We start from the raw sequence: 18,601 nt of genomic DNA, 5'->3' as shown, positions 1-18,601 counted from the left end.
CAGACTGTTCAAGAGGATTCAGCTGCACTGTTTTTTGTTATACAAAACCATATTTAATATTTCTTCATTTTGAATATATCTCTCCTTCCTGCTCATACATGCAGTTAAAGCAAACTCTCAGATGCCAATCGGTAGTTTAATCGTCCTCCCCCTTGGACACACAGCACAGCTGGATTAATTCCTAGAGACTCCCCTTAGACCCTTGGGACTCCTTGTCAGGACTATCAGGATAAGGATCCAGGTCTGGAAGTCCACAATTGTGTCTAACAGCTGATAACCATCCATAAACCCACAACCACTGGACACGTAAATATCTAGATTTATGCCCAAAGATGAGAACTGTAAGCCACATTTGCTGTGGCTCAGCAAGACTCCCTAGCAGACATACTGATCTATACGCTGATAAAATAATAAAAACGACCGTGTTCCAATTCAGACACTAAACACAGCCAAATGCCTTTCTTAGAGGGTCAGACAGGAGGCCCCAGCTACCCACTACACCTTAGTTTTGCAGAAGGGAAATGATTCAACCGGAGTACCACATAGAGAGTAATTATTTATAACAGGTAACATCCCCTAACAAATTTTAGCAGTACATGGACGATGTGATGGGGCTCAAAGTGTGTGAAACAAATCAACACAGCTCATGGCAGAAAACCCAGAAAAACCACAACAGTCTTCAAGAAACGTTATTTTTAAAAGAGGGGAGCTGGAGGATGTTTCAGATGCACCTCCTCTAACCTATCTTCCCTGCCCAAACGTTTACCTTTTGTATATGAAAAAAAAGGGGGGGACAATGAAGGGACAACTCACATCTTAGGGAACATTTTCAACCCCTATTAACTCTGCCTCTATATACTCCCCATCTACCAAACACATAACCACCTCTCCAGAGGAAGCCGTCTCCCAAGCGCATCAGAAATAAAAAAAGCCACACATGCATCCATCACTAGCTAGCAGACCTTCTTCCGATGTACAAGAAGCCAGGAAAGCATGGTAAGATGCACTAGAAGGGGCCGATGAAAGCAACCCATATCGCCAGGTTTGTCACAGATACCACTGTGTCCGAACACAGGAGAGATGCAGGCAGTGTTTTCTACACCAGGGACGAGCTTTCACACTTACCCAGCTCCCTACAGGGGAGCGCCACGCTCCAGCGGGGCGGCCGGGTAGCTCTGCCATGAGGCATGCCGGGGCATCCCAGCACAGTGGCTGCCAGCAAGCTGTGGCTTCGAGAAAACCTAAAACAGAAAAAAAGTGAGTCAAGAGTGAATGTGCCGAAGCCGCTTTTGAAACCGGCACACACAGCTGTGGCATCACCACAGCTGAAAACCCTGCAAAACACATCAAGGTTGACTAACCAAACATTGTTTGTTAAAATGCAATTAAAGCTGGAAGTATGAGCAATTTAACAGCTATACACACCAGAAAATAACCCTCTGATCTCAAAACCAAACGTTTTTAACCCAGCAGCAATCCCCTGCAGCAGTTGTTAGCAAACAGACGATCCGAATTTTAAAGTACCAGCTACCCTTTAGTGTCTCATCACAAGGCAAAGTTGATACATGCCTGAAGAAATTGTGAGCTCTCTGCATTTGTAATACTATCAGCTTTGTTTCACCAAAACAAATGAATGAATCCTGGAAATGGGCAAGTTACTTTTAGTCATTTCAAATAAAATGTTATACCTAGAAGCAAGAAAGTTTAGAAGAACAGTAACATTATTTACCATCATTCAAGAATAATGAGTTTAAAGATTATGCAACTGATGTGATTTAGGTCCAAGGTGATAATACCTTAAAACAATAAGCATTATTCAAAGTACACCAACTAATGTGAATCTACCAGAAGGCTGAGATATAATTATGCAATTTGCTCTTTAACTGGCATCTGACAGTGATTTAAGTGATATTTCCTAAGCTTAAGGCCAACAGTCCATATTCACAAAGTCTGGTAGGTTGATGATTGCAGCTTATGCTCTCTCAAAACTTCAAAGCAAAAGTAGTTTTAGGAACAGTGCTTAACAGCAGGGAATCTCTGGTCACATCTGAAACCCAGTGGCTGCATTAGTGAGTCTCAAACTACCCAAACAGAAAGCAAAAGGCAGAATCTCAGTGCCTCTGCCTCTCCTTGCTTCAGTTTCCCAGCGAAAGAGTGCCACGCTGGAAAGATGCTTTATTATTGCCTCCAACATCCGCATCAAGATGCACAAGTAGCATTTTTCAGAACAAGCCCAGACAATCCATTAAGAAGAACCACAGATTCACATCTATGTTTAAAAGGGCTGAACTTGAACACATACAGGTAAGTGAACCAGCAGAAGGAAGAGGAGCCAGAAAGTGTTGCTGGGTTTATGTCTTCCAAATGGAGAAGAGCAACGCTGCTTATTTAAACCTGAATGCAGTCTACGCAATCACCACTGGCATAATCAAAATATTTTGTATAGACTATACTTGACTAAATTAGGTTATTTTTCATTATAAAGCTGGAAAAGAATAACTGGTTTTTAAAAAATCATATAAAATATCATTTATCCAAAGACTGCTGTAGTTTGAGGACAACACAGTTCATTCTTCATACAAAACAGAAGAGGCTAAATTGCTTGAACACAAAAGATAACGCATATTCAACTACCAAGTTGTGCCCAGCAACTCTGTAATAATTGCATACAGAACACAAACATGCTTTGTTGAAAACTCATAATATCTAATCAGCTATAATTGTAAATTTTATTTTTCAATTGTAAATTACCAAGGGAACTAACTAGAGAACAGGGGATGTAAAATAATATTCTAGCTGGGGATATTTTGTTAGCACATAAGCCTCTACCCACCCCTTCTCTAATGCCTGCAAGGTTCCTCTGCTTCTGAACTTATTTTAATTGTTAGCTTCTCTTTGAAGGTATTTCAACTATAATGCGAGCAACACTAATGAATTCTCAGCTCTGTGTTATTTTTCCCAAAACAGTTTTTTACATCATCTACAAATTTGGAAGCTGAGAGGTAGTTTCTATGCTCATGTGCAGCTCTGTTTCTGAGGAATGTCAATATTCTTATCAAGTGAGAGGTTCCAAAGCTTCTGAACTAAAAAGTCCAGGATCCAGCCGGTGGCACGGCCCAGGCAGCACCACACCAATGTGCTTCACACCTCTCCTTTACAAGGTTCATCCTTTGGGCAAGCAGATTTGGTAATTCACACTGCTTTCCAAACTTGCCTCTGCCGACACTTATTTTTCAGATGCACGAGTAGTTACCCCCATCCTGAACTCCCAACCCACCATCAAGAGCTGCACTAAAGACACGACATACCAGGTGCCTCAGCAGAACACAGGCAGCAGTTGCCTCCTGCTTACAGCATCCAGACACCATGGCTCCTACTGTTTAAGGGACACTTCTGACATTGTCCCATGTCATGCCTTCCCTGTGACGGCATCTGACTACGTTCTGCCACTAATTGAGGCCCCACTATGACAAGGACCCTTCCAGAAGGGAACAGGCAGTGGGCAGCACAGCTTACTCCTTTGCCTCCTGCTCCAGTGGTGACCAGCAGACCTTTCAGTGAAGGAAAACCACTGTCAGCTACATCTGTAAGCTGAACTATCCAAAACTATTAAATATAATTTTAAAAGGGAATAATGTAAGAAGAGAACCAAAGGATACTGGCCTGACTTATGAACAGATTTATTTGTATTTATTTTAAATAAGCTTAAATGTGCTGCTTTGAGGCCAGCAGTCAAGGGAGCCAATGCCTACTTTTACCAGCTCTGCTGCGAAAGCCATGCCAAGCTCACTGAAAATGCAAAGACAAACAAAAAGCCAGAAATTCCCTCCATTCTGCAGCGCTCTGACAAACAACGTATAGATGGGTGGAAGAATTAAGCCATAATTAGCAATCTCATTGACCCAGGTAGTCACCTTGTGTTCTTTAAAAAAAAAAAAAAAAGGCAAGCATTTCCAGGTTGTAAAAAAGCAAAAACAAAATGTCACTTTTCTGAAAACAGCAGTTGACAATTTTATACAATAAATAATGCTATTTTATAGTAACAAGTACAACATCAGCAACACAGTAAAGTTAACATATTAACACTGACAGAGATTATCTCTGTTCTCCATTAATCTGCATTCTTTACAGATGGTTATTTATGAAAATTAAGCATGAAGCTGAAAGGTTATCTATGGCCATATTAGCAAACATCTGCTTACGATTCCGATTTTGTGTTTGCATGCTATTCTTGGAAAAGCAACCATTTTCAAGAAGTACCAGATGTGACCAAGTGTTCTTAATCGTAAAATATTCATTTTAACAAGATAAAAGTTCAGCAAGAAAGCAGGGCCAGGAAAGAAATCATATTATCTGAACACAGCAACTGACTTACACTGCCGCTGCTGAATACTCCAGGGGTAAAGTGTTTCTGAAGAGGAAAAAAGCAGTTTATTTAGTGTGCCACTACAGATAATTACTCTTCATTTTTAAATATGAAACATTCAAGGAAATAAACATGAACTCAGTTTCAACTTTAAAGCAGAGAAGTCACATACTACATGAACGGAACCACCTCTACGCTCTCGGGCAGAGGGATTCTGAGGGTACCCTTCAATCCCCAGTGGTGGGAGCTCAAGCAGTCTTCCACAAACCAACTTCAGGGATCTTGACTTGCTCCCCAAATGACCTCACCAAGATCTCTCACCACCCACAATAAGGAAGAAGCGGTTAACTTTCGGCTAGGAAGGTGCTGCAGGCAGCAAGCTCTCTTTCGAAGGAGATTCAAGGGGACCGAAGCAGAGAGAGCTGAGGATGGAGGGATTGTTCAGTTCTTTCTTACAGCCTCACTATTCTTTAGTTCCTAAAAATAAAAGTTTCTGTACCATCAAAATATTTGTCCATTTTATAACTACACTCTTTGAATGAATAAGACTGTTAATCCAAAAGAATTTTTTGAAGTGTCAATATATTTGTATAAAAATACAAAATGAAATATGTACCCATATAGCTCAATTTTACATACATACATATACACACACATTTACAAACATATATATATATACACACACACATTCTGTTTATAAATTACCATGGAATCCTGTCTTTGCAGGGACAGTGCTTCTGAAATTGAAGAAAAAAAAAAAAAAGAGAAATGTAATAATGAAATACTGAAGTGAAGGATTACAAGCTCAACCAACAACATTTATTGGTCTGATTTGGAGAATTTATTACAGAGTGACTTTTTAAATAACAGATCCTGAAGAGCAAAAGAAAAAAGAAAAAAAAAAAATCCAGCCACATGTCTACCACCCCCAGTATTTCAGACTAACTCTACTAGGTTTGAGAATTACTTTTCTGGTGAGCCCCTTGTGCAAAATTCTGAGCAATGCACCTAATTTACATTCCTAATAAGTTTTCAAAGGAACATGATACCATGTAAAGATTCAACTTTGGGAAAACTCGGCTTTCTCAAATACCATATGACAAGAAAACATTGTACTGCCAAACTTATGTTCAGTCCACAGTTCTTCCAGATTTTTGCTGGGGGGGGTGGGGGGGTGGGGGCTGTTTGTTTGTTTTTAAATTAGCTCATAGATTTAATTTAATCCCAGACTGGCTAAATAGCAATGCTCATAATGTTTAAAGTAAAGCTACAGATGACAATCAAAGACCTGCATTATTAGTTGATGTTGCTTATACATTCTTTTATGTGAGGAACACCGATTACCACAAATCCCTTTAATATCAACAAGCCATAAATTATCTCTTTACCTACAGAAAAAGGAGTGTGATCTGGAAGACTACTGTCTCTTAAGATATCATCTTAGAACCTTTTCATGTTCTATTTAGGACATACACTGAATATATAATTTGTATTTGAAGATTTTTCCACTGGACGAAAATATTTCTTAACAATTCAAATTCTTATATGGCATGGCTTCTTGTGCTCAAACTTCAAGACTACAAATTATAAACCTCAATGAAATGGAGTAAAATGCTGTATTCTGAATCTCCATGGTAATTTTTATAATTAAACTTTTCATTTAGGAAAAAAATATATGCCCACATTTTTTAATTTGTAATATATACTTCCTATTACGCTTTCATTCTATATCTGATTCTCCTCTAAGACACTCACCTTCAAAAAGGTCTAGAAGCTTTTTCCCCTCAAATATTTATCAAACTGTGTTTTTTAATGGTGTGTGTCTCCTACCCGAAACACCAGTCTTTTGGCAGAAGACAGACCTCTTAACTTCAGTTGTTTAGATTGTAGCACTTCCTGATATAGCCAACAAACAGGTAGACAGAAATCAGAAAATTCATTTCAAATAAGAGAATTTGCGGTCAAAATGTTGAGATTTAGGTATATTAAAAAAAAAAAAAGCAAAAGAAAAATAAAAATCCAGCTATTTTAAATTTGCATTAAAAACACTAATGTATTTCAGGATTTTGCTTTGCAGAAGAGGCAGAAGCCAGCTCCTTCTCAAGATACTCCTGTGACTGGGCAGCACAGTCTGCTCCTCAATGACATGATGCGGAAAGCAAAGAAAGGTGATGAACAGCACAGGTTAGAATCCCTGAAGACTAATTTAATGGTGAATAAGGAGATTATCAAAGAAAATTAAATTCTAAATGTTAAAGCTTTTTCATGCACCTCAGAAAACATGAGCTGCCCAGTTCTTCCATGGCTCTGCAATGCTTTCACACATTTTGCTTTTCACTCTCCTGCCCCATTAGCTCACATGCATTTTTAAGACTCAGATTAAGGCTCCCCAAAGGAAACACACCATTCTCAGTGCAAAGCCCTGGAAAGTGCAAGGGTTTGAGCGTGGCAGCCAGGTGGAGGCCAGCAGATCCCCACCAAGTTGCAGTCAGGGTGCTCACCAAACCCCCATGTGCCCCAGCTATCACCTCCCACCCTGCCCTTCCCAGCACCAGAACGGGATTTTGGTCTGGGCCAGATGCAGGCTTTTGTTTTAATCTTTGGGATCTGGAGAAGATTACTCACCACCACAATAAGCAGAGAAAAGAAAAAGAAAAACTAAAGTGTATTTTTCCCTCTTTGCTTCCCCTTCCCTGAAGTACAAGAATTCACACGAGGGGCAAATGATGCAAAAATCTGCCGCTGCACATACAAGAGGCAGGTCCAAGAACTGCCCTGAGAGAAGGGGACTCTGCTGAGGGGCAAGTGATGCCGCATTATGCCATATGATATGTAACTAATGGAACTGCATAGCACAATGTAAGCTGGGAAGAGGTCATTTTCCCTCCCATCCGTGGGCCAAGCAGAGATGGTGCCAACAGCTGCAGAACAAAACACAGGGCATGCCGTACGCTACCCAGGCAGGCAGGAACAGCTCAAGGACTCTTCCTGGGACAAATGGGAGGAACATAATGAGAAAACTGCAGAAACAGACACAGCAGCAACAGAGCAAAGGCAGAGGAATAGAAACACGAGAAATCAACAAGCAGATTAAAATGATTCCAGGTCTCTTCAGCAATGATGCGTGCTTCTGTAAACAGAAGTTGCTCTTAACATACTTTCCACTTGAAATTAATTCCAGCAAATGGAAGAGTAAAGCAGAACAGCTTCCATTTTGGATACGTGAAAGCATCCAAATGCTGTTCCTTACACATCTCTGCACCCTTGACATCACTTCAGGTGTAAGCCCAGGGACTTAACACCCCAGGCAGATGGGTAAGTCGCGTACACACACACACACGTACACAAGTGGTACATCAGTTGCTGTGCACAAGAACATCTGCACTTAGCTAGGTGCCTTGAAATCAGAAATCTAGTCAAGAAAAGAACTGTTTTCAGCAAACAGAAAAGCCATAAAGCTATTATAAATTTAGACAGTTTAGATCTCTGCTGTTCTTTGAAATTCTTTGGGATAAAGAACACCTTCACTGAATTCCTCTTGTGTAAGACAGAGCAGACAAGCAGTTAAACACTTGCAGAAAATGGGAGTTCCCTTTGCGGGGGTGAGCAACAGAACCCCATTCAGGATTGCCTCCAACTAGAACAATCTACCAAAGGAGGGAAAGAATAAATGAGATTTTTTTTTTAATATTTTATTTTAAAAAATGTTATTAGATTTTAAATATTTACATCACCATACTTCATATATTTAAATCTTAATAATTTTCAGCTTCCTCAGTGCCCTTTACAGATATTTGTTCAGCATTTTAAAAATGTGAGCCATAAAAACAAAGCTAGTAAGAAAAAAGTAAAACTTCATCGTTCGTGAAAAGTTGCCAGCAACTCCAGAAGCCTGCTCCATGCCCGCAGCCTGCATAAGAAAGGGACCCTTGTTCTTGCCCTGCACACAACGCCCCACGGAACCTCTGCAGCTCTGCTGGACACATACAATGGCATTGACCCCAGGGCCCCACAAGCGACAGCGCTACGGCGCAGATGTCCTGCCAAGGACAAGTCCCATCTTGTGCGCTCAGCCGAGGGTGGCAAGGGGCGCAGCCGGGCACGGGGCAGAGCCCCTTGCCGCCACCCCTGGGGCAGAGCCCCCCACGGCCGAGGCCTCGGCAGCCGCCCAGCCCACTCCCAGCCCACGCACCCCATGTCTAGGAAGGGGCAGCGATGCCGACCTCCCGCCCACCCCACAGACCCCCAGCCCCCACCGCCCTGCAACCGCGGTCACCCAGCAGAAGTGTGCCGCTTCTCAACCCTCCCAAAAACATGAGCGGAGTTTGCTCCTTCCTAGAAGAAAAAAAAAATAAAATTCAGCAGTTAATTGCTGTTCTGGATCCTAGTGAACAGTCCAATTTATTGTGAATGATATAAAGCATTCAGAGGTCTGGTCTTTACTGAGCAATCTACAGACCAAGTTCTGTGCCAGAGACCATAAAGAGAATCCCATAAAAGAATTGGTTATAAGACTTGCATTATGAAATTACAAAAGTACAGTAATAGGAACTTAATACCTACCAGAGGCAGTTAGTTTAACAAGAAAAATGGTAACATTTAGCATTAACAAGACAGCACCTTGAAACCAGTAAAATATGAGTTAACATACCAGTAAATCTGCACCTACAAGTAACCGAGGAAGACACCTTTGTCAGGTAGACACAGAAGAAACATTTCTCATGTTAGGTATACACTTTTTAAGGTTAAAACAAGTTAAAAGAGAATTAATGTGCCTACTGCATAGTTTGGAAACTTTTAGGTATCATATTGTAATTCAATACTAACATCAGAAACACCGAAACAATACACCAGTCAAACAACTGTAGTGCACACTGGTGCTCTGTTAACATTAAAGCAAACATCAAAAGGAAGAATCTCACACAGTCTCATCTGCCTCCAAGTTTTCCCTCTGTGAGCTCCATCCATTAGAGCTGAGAGAGGAGCTCAGACACGAGGCTGTGTGCAACCCCTGCCTTTTCAACAGCTGTGTCATTTAGCTGCTTTGAGGACAGTTAATGATGCTTATTAGCACGCTGACAGCTGATGTATCCATCATTAATGCCATTAGTGAATACAGCAGCAGTGAGAAACTTCACAGCAGCACTGATAAAGCCTGAGAGACTGCATCTCCAAATGGTGAGCACTAGCTCAGTGGTATCAGTGCTCAATCGGCCCCTGTTCCTCATCATCACCATCTCACTAAAAATTGGAAATAGCTTTATAGTTTCCTGCCCCCATGAATGTTGAAGTTTGTCCATCCAGCTGCAGAGTTTCAACAGAAGACACATAAATAGCCCTCAGCAACTTAAGATACTAGGTTAGGAGATGCGGGTTTAAATCTACCTAGACTGAGGCATTGCTGAGCATCTTTCCCATTTTCATGCCAAGTGATGCTGGACGTGGGAACTAGGTGCTCAAGATCACCACTCACATGACACCTACTACAGAAGAACTGCTAGTTTGAAAGGCAGCAACGTACAAAGTAACTTGAAACACTACTGAAAGTACTTCCAACTAACCTGCTTGTCTTTGACCTAAAAATTACCCAAACTATTCATAATCAGTTCCCAAGTTTCAAAGGAGCAGAGGGAAGTCAACAACTAAATGTTGGCTTTTCTAGCTGCACAACACAGCCACAAAGCTTCAGGAACTAGGTCATCATCTCAGCCTCACGTACTGCTTTGCAAATGCTAGACTTTGGACTTCTTGCACACCCAATACTTGGCATTGCCTCTGACAGCCTGTCTCCATGGAGCTTAGGTATCAAACATAACCCATATGCAGCATTTCCTCACTCTCGGCACCTCCTGCCCCAGGAAGTGGGTTTTAGCTTTTTAGCTTGGATTCTGAGGCACCCAGCTTCTCTGCATGCAGAAGAAACAGCCCAAGCACATAGGTCGAACCCTACGTCAGGGAACTGACTCTCTTCTTCCAAAATCAAACTGAAAAACCTCCTGTTAGGCAACACAATGAAGGTAAGATCTAATGCAGAAGCACACACCAATCATACAGGCTGGAGAAACATGCACCCCATAAAGCTATTTTCCCTGTGAGGAGAGTCAAGGAGCAGCACAGCTTGCCCCGAGAGGCTGCGCAGGCTCCATCCTTACATTTTTTCAAGACATGACCAGATCAAGCTCTGAGCAACCTGGTCTGATACCACAGCTGCCCCTGCTGTGAGCAGGGGGCTGCTCTAGAGATCTTCTGAGGTCCCTTCCAGCCTGATTTATCCCATGATTCCTTACAATACATGCCACAACATGTCATGCAATTGGATCTCGATGTTATTCTAATCTCTGGAAGGCACTATTATGGAGCAAAACACAGATTAGCAAAAACTGATTCAATTAATAAGACTTTGTGGTTTACCATTTTTAAAGTTCCAGAATATTCTTTATTACTGGGAAGAGGCAATGCAAATAATTTTGAAAGGGCTATCAGCTAGATACTGCTGTTCTCCAACATGATTTCTGAAGCAAGATGCTTGAAAAGCAATTTATGTATAAAATACAGTCTTCATCCAACTTTTGCCTAACCCTAAAATAAAATAATGAACTGTTTCTACTGGAAACCAACCAGATGATAGACCACAACTCTTTTCTTTTTAAGAACAGAAAAAGATTTGTGTTTGCAAAAAGTCACAAAACTATGAGCTAGATTTTATGATAAACATTAACTTTGCTAAATAAAAAAAAAACCCAACCCAGAAAAAAAAAAAGAGAGAGAGAGACTGCATTCACTTGAAGTCCCATATTAGGGAAACAAAGTTGCCTTTTTATGGCTATCTAGTACATACTAGCTGAATTTCAATAATCAATTGTAATTCAGCACCATATCATCTATTTATATCCGCTGTTCTCAGCCAACTGCAGATTACTACATGCTCTTGAAAAGTTTGGCCATGATATCAGCATAGTTGGCAAATGCAAGCTGGCAAGCTTTTAGCCAATTAAAGCCTTTATAATGACTATGCCACCACATATGAGACTGCTAGAAACAGGACTGGATGGAGTACAAAAATCTTACAGTTATACTTATAATACACAACTCCTTCACACTTATTTCCAATTCTGCTTCGCTGATATTGTGGTAGCATACTACAACTATCCCATCAGTCTCAGAACTGAAGACGTCTAAGTATTAGCTCCATATTCCAATTATGTTAAAAGGGAATTATCCATACTAAAATGTGGTTTATTAGAATAAAGTTACAATGGAAAGCATTTCCGTGGTAAATGCATAATAAGTGTTCAGCCAAAGTACTAATTGCATACTCTATGACTAAATGACAAACACGTATAATCCATCCTTAAGGATTTAAAAATGAAGACAAATAATTCCACAAAACTTTTTCCAGCAAACACTTCCAAGTAACCTCCATACAAAGTCATAGCAATAAAAGACAGAAGATATTTCCTAAGCACATAATTTAGACCTCTTGCCAAACAGAATGCAATTTCCAAGGTAGGACTCATCATTACTAAAGCAATACGCAGTTTTAACTGTCTTACCATCCATGTTCTGTTCTATGTGACCCCAGGAGAACCCTGTAGCTTTCCCTCATTGGCATCCCAATATCCAACAACATAATGCTGAACTCTGACATGCTTATAGAGCATCTTCTATTATTCTATTTTTATGCAAGAAAAAGTTGGTTTAAACAGGAACTAGTAAGCCAATTGTAAGAAAAATTTAATACTGCTACATTTCACTTTTAAGAACCTTCCTAGGTTGAAAGCTATGCACAATTAGTAAATGTCTAATTATAAGTAGTCATGCATATGATGCTGTACGTTACACCCTAGTTATGCAGCAAGACTGGATTTATGCAATATAGTTTCAGTGAATTCTAAGGAAAGTAAAGAGTAATGTTGCAATGTTAGTCATGCAGTGACACATTTCACAACCTGTAACATTTTTTTTAAATTCTAAGAACACATCACAAACTGCAAATTAATAAATAAATACAGATTTTGTTTGCTCCCCAGAAAATCTCCTGTGAGACTTGGGACTCCAGCTAGGGAGAGGTCTGTTTGAACTGCATATCCAAATGTGGGAACAGCAAGATGAAGCACACACCAGCGTGAGCTGGGTGAGCCCTAGGATCACACTGGTAGAGAAAAAAAGCAGGAGGGATGCACGTATGTATGTTGGGACGCATGTTGTCCATAACTCCTAAATCTGACAAGACTAAATTGCATTCTTCCAGAGTTAAGGGGTCCTTTTAGCCAGTAGTGCAAGCAGGGCTTCCTGCTCCATCCTTATGAAGGAAACGAGCACGAGCACAAGAAACACTGAAATCCTCCTTTGGGATACAGATCATGAGAGACTGAATGAAAGGGAAGCACCAGGTAGGCAAGCTGAAGAGTAAAATGCCAACTCTTGTGAGTTTGAGCAGCACCACAAGTTTTTTGTTGTGGTGGGTTTTGTTAGTTTAAATTTCATCCTTCATAATATTCATCCCCAGTCACAAAAGTTGTAAGGACTCCACTACAATTCCACATCAAAGAAACTCATATCTTTTTTAGCAGTACTGACTGAGCATTGGCACAGGGTGCCCAGAGAGCCTCTGGAGTCTCCATCCTTGGAGATGTTCAGAAGCCACCTGGACAACCAGCTCCAGGTGATCCTGCTTGAACAGGGAGGCCAAACAAGATTACCTCCAGAGATGCCTGCCAACCTCAACCATCCCATGGTGCTCTCAACCAAATCCCTACTGACTTGCACATAGGCACCATTTCACATCTCACCATGCTCTAAAAAGGGACATAGAAAAGTAACAGCTTCCCCTGCACCTCATAAGATCTACAAACTGATTTTAGCCTCTACTGCATAAAAAGAAAAAAGAAAAAGGCAACATACAAATTGCACTTTAGAAAGAGGCAGTTTGGGGCCTGAAGTAAAAAGATGCAGAATGCTACCAGGAAGAAGGAAGAGATAACAAGGAAAGGAGCTATACAGTAACAAATACAAAAGCTACACTGTACTAAAAAACCACCCAGGGTCCACAAGATTTTACAGACTTACCATTAAACTGCACAAACTCAAACACCGTATCAAGTGATTTGGAGATACTCCAATGAATCAGACAAGGGTTTCCTGAGAGGTTTCCAATGGGAGCTAAAAGAGGGTTTGTTCCGCTTCCTCCACCCAAGGAAACTGGAACAAAAGAGCTAACAACTGATCATTTTAATATCCTCTTAATCAAAAAAACATGAACTTTACCATCCATCAAGGGATATTTCTGGAGGGAGCACTGCACTGCCCCAATCCATTCTGTCCCTGCCACAGAACCTGTTACTGTTCCTGGCATGACCCATCACCCTGGCACAAATAACGTTACTACGCTAAGATCCAGCAGCATACCTCAGCGTTAGCAACAAATACCTCAGTGTTTTCCTTGATTTTTATGTACATGTTTATAGTTACTTCATTTCATGCTGGCTTGGAAAACTATCATCCCATTATTTAATGAATTCTGAGGCATTCAAGAATATAGCCAATTCCAGCTTATATTAGACGAAAAATGGAAGAAACACTATTATTCAACTGTGTCAAGAAAAAAAAAATAGGAGCAGTCTTGCATATATAAACCATGTATACAAGTTCCCAGACATCTTTAATGAATCCAAATCTACAAATACAAATCTAGAGAGACTTACAGATAAACTTCATGTCAAGCATTATGTGCACGTCTTCACTGGATCAAGACCAAGGACCTCATCTTTTTCAGTCAGGAGGATTTAGATGTTTGGTATGACAGAAGAAAATCCCTTTGCACCACTGCACAACACATTCAAGGAAAAGCAATTTATTTTTTGCAGAATTAAAGAATCAGCAATGCCTAGTTGAAAAGCACTGTTTTGGAAGAGGTCCAAAGGCCCAAGTAATTGCAATGGACTGGAAAGGCCTTCACCCCAGGTCAGCAATTTGCATTCCAGCCAGGCTATTTATGAGGGAAAGCAGTTACCATCAACCAGCCTTCGAATGCGCAAGTTGCCAGTTTTGGTACCATTGCTGGGGTGCAAACACGTACAGGTATCATGACAAACCAGTCACAGGGACTGCTTGAGCAGAAAAGCCCAGTACTGAGGTAGTACACAAAACTGATTAATCAGTTATCAGAAGCGGACTAAGACAACTAGCTGGGTCTGCAATACAGTTCCTCTCTACAGGCTTGAGATTCTGCCTACCACAACAGTGCCAAACACAGATTCAGCATAAGGAGTGGTAAGTAAAAATAACCTTTCATCCTCCATCAGATTGTTAACTCATTACAACTGGATGTAAGTGATGGATCAAATAGAAAAAGAAAGTCCACATTCTACCTCTTTCCCTGTCAGCTAACATTAGTTCCACCCCACTTTCCCAGCTTTCTTCAGTTCCCTCCCTTTCAGCTTGCTTTGTGTCCTCTGCTTCTTGCTTCAGTGTTGTCCTTTTTCTTAGTCCCATATTTGCCACCTACAGTCTACTTTCTCCTCATTTTCTTCACTGCTTCTAACTTCTGTCAGTCCTCTACTGATTAATCAACATAAGACTTGCTTATTTTTATAATTGTTATCTTTAAGATTTCTGTATCTATAAAACCACCTTTAAGTACCTAGGTTCTCAGTACATGCAAAAATTTTTCCGGATGTATATAAAAATCCCAAGTGTAATAGGGATGCAATAGGATAACCAAAAAAGTGACATTTCAACCATGGCTGAGAGTTAGAACAGGAACTAGAACTAAACATCTCATTTTCAACTCTGAGTGAAAGACAAGCTTCAAAATCATTAACTGTCTCCCTTTGCTTACAGCAAGAGGTCACAGTAAATGTCAAACACAAGAGAGCTGTTCAATTAAGGGCAACCTTACAAAATCCAAACTATTACCAACAGCAGCCTAGACGTCATCTGCGCCCCAACAAAACCACTGCCCAGACAGCAGCTATTACACAAGACTCCACACTAGAGAGCTGCCAAGCTTTAACCTTCAGCGCAGAGGAATGAATTTATTCTCACAAGAAATAATTCTGCCATACCAGAGCACTGCCTTCCTTAGGAATATGTCAGAAAAAAGGCAATCTAACATTTCCCACCTCTTCCTATAGCCGAAGCCCAAAGCTACATGTATGGAGTAACAGCACAGTTATATGAGTTAAATAACAGTAATTTATCACAAAGCAATAAACAGGAGATTGCAATTTCAAATAGCATAAGTGGATAGGCAGCAAGTTAGCTATTCAGAACATCTATCTGTTCAAAAAAAAAAAAGCCAAAACCAAACAAAACCAAACAAAAAACCCACACAAAACCCATGATGAATAGGAATACAAAGGCAGTGCTTCTACAGAGGAGGGGGGAAGCATATTCCAGGGGAAAAAAAAATAACTAAATGCAGTAGTTTTATTGTTGTACATTGAATGCTTCAGAAAACACAGCCGGTCTAAACTATAACAAATTGTCAAAACAGTAGTTCATCTGCCATACAGGAAAAAACAGTATAGTTCCAGGCACAGAAGCATTAAAAATACTAAGTACTAAACCTCTAATTTTGCAGTGATCTGTGGATAAAAGTTCTCTAAAACCCGCAAGCCTGAACTATGACATTGTATAAAAATCTTTGGGCCTGTGCACATCAGTCAGAGCTCCAGGTACACACAGTACGAAGTCAGAGGAAGTTTCTGGCTGCAGAAAGAGTTGTGCACTATTAACGCTGCACCCTGGACACCGTACATACAGCAAGACCAGCTAAGTGCACAGAACTTCCCACATGCATTAATTTGGGTGCTTTCAAAGGAATTCAAGATTAGGTTTTATTTCTTGGTAAACATACAGTTAAGAAAGCAAGCCCTGGTTATATATAGTCAGAGACCTTCTAGCTTGGTCACTGTGTAAAAACATCATTGTTAGGTGATACAGACTTCTACGCACTGCATACTCGCTGCGCTTTGCTTCACACAGTTCATTCACAAGGTCAGAAGAAAAAAATAAATTGGTTTTGATTTTCCTCTCTAACTTGCAGAAAGTCAGTTTACTAAAAGTCTACAAAATTACATCTTAATATTTGATATTAGGCACTGCTTTGTCTAATAGCCTAACTATGCTTTTACAATAAGAAAAAGCTACTGTCCGTGCAGCCTGAGTAACCCAAGACACGCAAACAGTCTGTGGGTGATTGCCCTGGGCAGTACGTAATGCTCATCTGCAGAGCTCCACACAAGTATTTTGAGCGTATCAGGACAGAAAAAGAACAAGAAATGAAAGCAAATTAAGAATGACTGACTTTAAACCGCAGCGCACACACAAAAAAAAAAAAAAAAAAAAAAGACAAAAAAACACCCAGCCAACCACCACTAAAGATGACATTTAAATGTTCTGAGAAATTTACATCCCCATGCTCACCAATGCAGGGGCTGAACTTTGCCAAACACCAACAAGCCAAATTTTGCTATTCTGGAAGTTAACAATAGTTTTGCTTTAACTCCAGAAGCAGCAGCAAAAGTTGGCCCTCAGCTGACAGCACATCATACCTCAGGGCAAAAACACTGAGGGAAAAAAAAAAAAAAAAAAAAAAAGACACACACAAAACATCCCACTGAGCATCTTCCACCCTCACGGGTCCCTGCGAGCAGGGCAGGGGGTCCAGGCTTCGGGACCCTGCACCTGAGGTCCCTGGGGAGCTACGCTTTCGGCCGGAGGGCTCAAACGGCAGGTTCTTAAGGGCTGGGGGGGTGGCGGGGGGGTGCTGTTCCCCTCCAAAAGCACAGTAATTCTGTTGCGGAAAGCTTCTGACTACGGTCAACGCACACAACATCCACGCCCCCTCCCCTTCATATTTCTGGAGGAAAAGTAATTTTTGTGGTACTCCATGCCTACCAATAAGTAACTTCTAAGTTTGACATACGTGTAAGTTTACTCACAAGCGGAAGACAAGCAGAGGCACGCACGGGGCCGGCCAGCCAGCCCAGCCGAGCGATGCGGCGCGGCCGAACCAGCCCGGCCCGCCGCGCTCCCCGCCGCGCTCCCCGCCGCGGCCGCGCCGCCCGGCCCGTCGCCTCCCCAACTTCGCCGGCGGCCCGGGCAGCGCCGTCGGGAGGGGGGCGCAGCCCCACGGCGCCGGCCCCCGCCCCGCTCAGCCCCACCTGCCCACGGCGCAGCCGCCCCAAGGTCAACCCCCCCGGGAAGGCAAACTTCGGGTGCCACTCACTTGCGCGGAGCGCTGCGCAGCGCCGGGGTGCAGCCGCCGCCGAGAGCCGGGGGCGGCGCGGAGCCTCCGCGGGCTGCGGCGCGCAGGGCGGGCTGCACCGCGCAGGACGGGCTGCACCGCGCAGGACGGGCTGCACGCTTCCTCCGCCGCCGCCGCCTCCCTCTGCCCGACGACTTTCAGTTCACCTGCAGGCAGCCCGGCTGCGGCGGGGCGGGCGGCTCCGCAGCTCTCCGCGGGACTGCAGTCACTGCGGCAGCGCCCTCCCCGCCCCACGGGGGGAGCCGGGCCGGCGGGGCGGGCCCCGCCGCGCAGCCCAGCGGCCGCTCGTCCCGGCGGGGGACGGGGCGAGCCCTACCCGGGGCGGGAAGGCAGGACCTCTGGGGTGCCCAGGGCCGTCCCACGCCCCTCCGCGAGTGCGGAGGCAGCGCGCACCCCTCCGGGGACCCTTTCCCCGAGGCGGCTGCTTGCCTGCAGCTGCTGGGTAGGGATTGCCCCCGTGCTGTCAATCACCTCCCCGGTGAGGGGCTATAAATATTTATTAGGCATCCTAATAGCCGCATCAAGCTGAGCACTTTATTCGTGTCGCTCCTGTGACTCAGACCTCCAAACCAGCCCTACACGTGCTGCATTTTACCTCGCGCACGCAGTGCCCGGGTGGCTCCGCAGCGGGGGGGGGTCCCCAGCCAGCGGCTCGCCCCAGGGCAGCGGCCCGGCACCCCCGAAACCTTCCTCCTATCTAAGGGCACCCGAGTGTCTGCTGGCTTGAGTGGTTTCCATCGGAGTACATCCATCAGCGGGGAGGTGACCATCATCTTCTGTGGCAGCATTGCATTAGTAGACCTGTTCGGACAAACTGGGCTTTTATGCTCCAGTTGAGCTGTGAAAAAGATCGTGAGCAAAAATCCGAACATGCACAGAGCCCTGAAATAAGAAGCTAATCTTGGATGCAGTTAACTCTGTCATCCGTCTAGAAAATGAGGATAAGAAATGATAGAAACTTT

The 18,601-nt window shown here is 42.8% G+C and overlaps 1 protein-coding gene across 1 annotated transcript in view; it reads right to left on the bottom strand.

Annotated features, from left to right (window-relative positions):
• KIAA1217 (KIAA1217 ortholog) overlaps positions 1 to 17,723 on the bottom strand; it is a 365,096-nt gene extending 347,373 nt beyond the window's left edge. The window contains exons 1-2 of the mRNA XM_040590825.1: positions 17,601 to 17,723; positions 1,126 to 1,241 (exon numbers count right to left, since the gene is read on the bottom strand). Coding sequence (XP_040446759.1) covers positions 1,126 to 1,189 — 64 coding nt within the window. The 5' untranslated portion in view covers positions 1,190 to 1,241; positions 17,601 to 17,723. The remainder of the gene's footprint in view (positions 1 to 1,125; positions 1,242 to 17,600) is intronic.
• Between the last annotated feature and the right edge of the window lie 878 nt (positions 17,724 to 18,601).

This window comes from Falco naumanni, chromosome 4 (assembly GCF_017639655.2).
Source record: "Falco naumanni isolate bFalNau1 chromosome 4, bFalNau1.pat, whole genome shotgun sequence".
Classification (NCBI taxonomy): domain Eukaryota; kingdom Metazoa; phylum Chordata; class Aves; order Falconiformes; family Falconidae; genus Falco; species Falco naumanni.
Note: the sequence above shows the minus strand (reverse complement) of the source record. Positions and strands in the feature narration are given on the sequence as shown.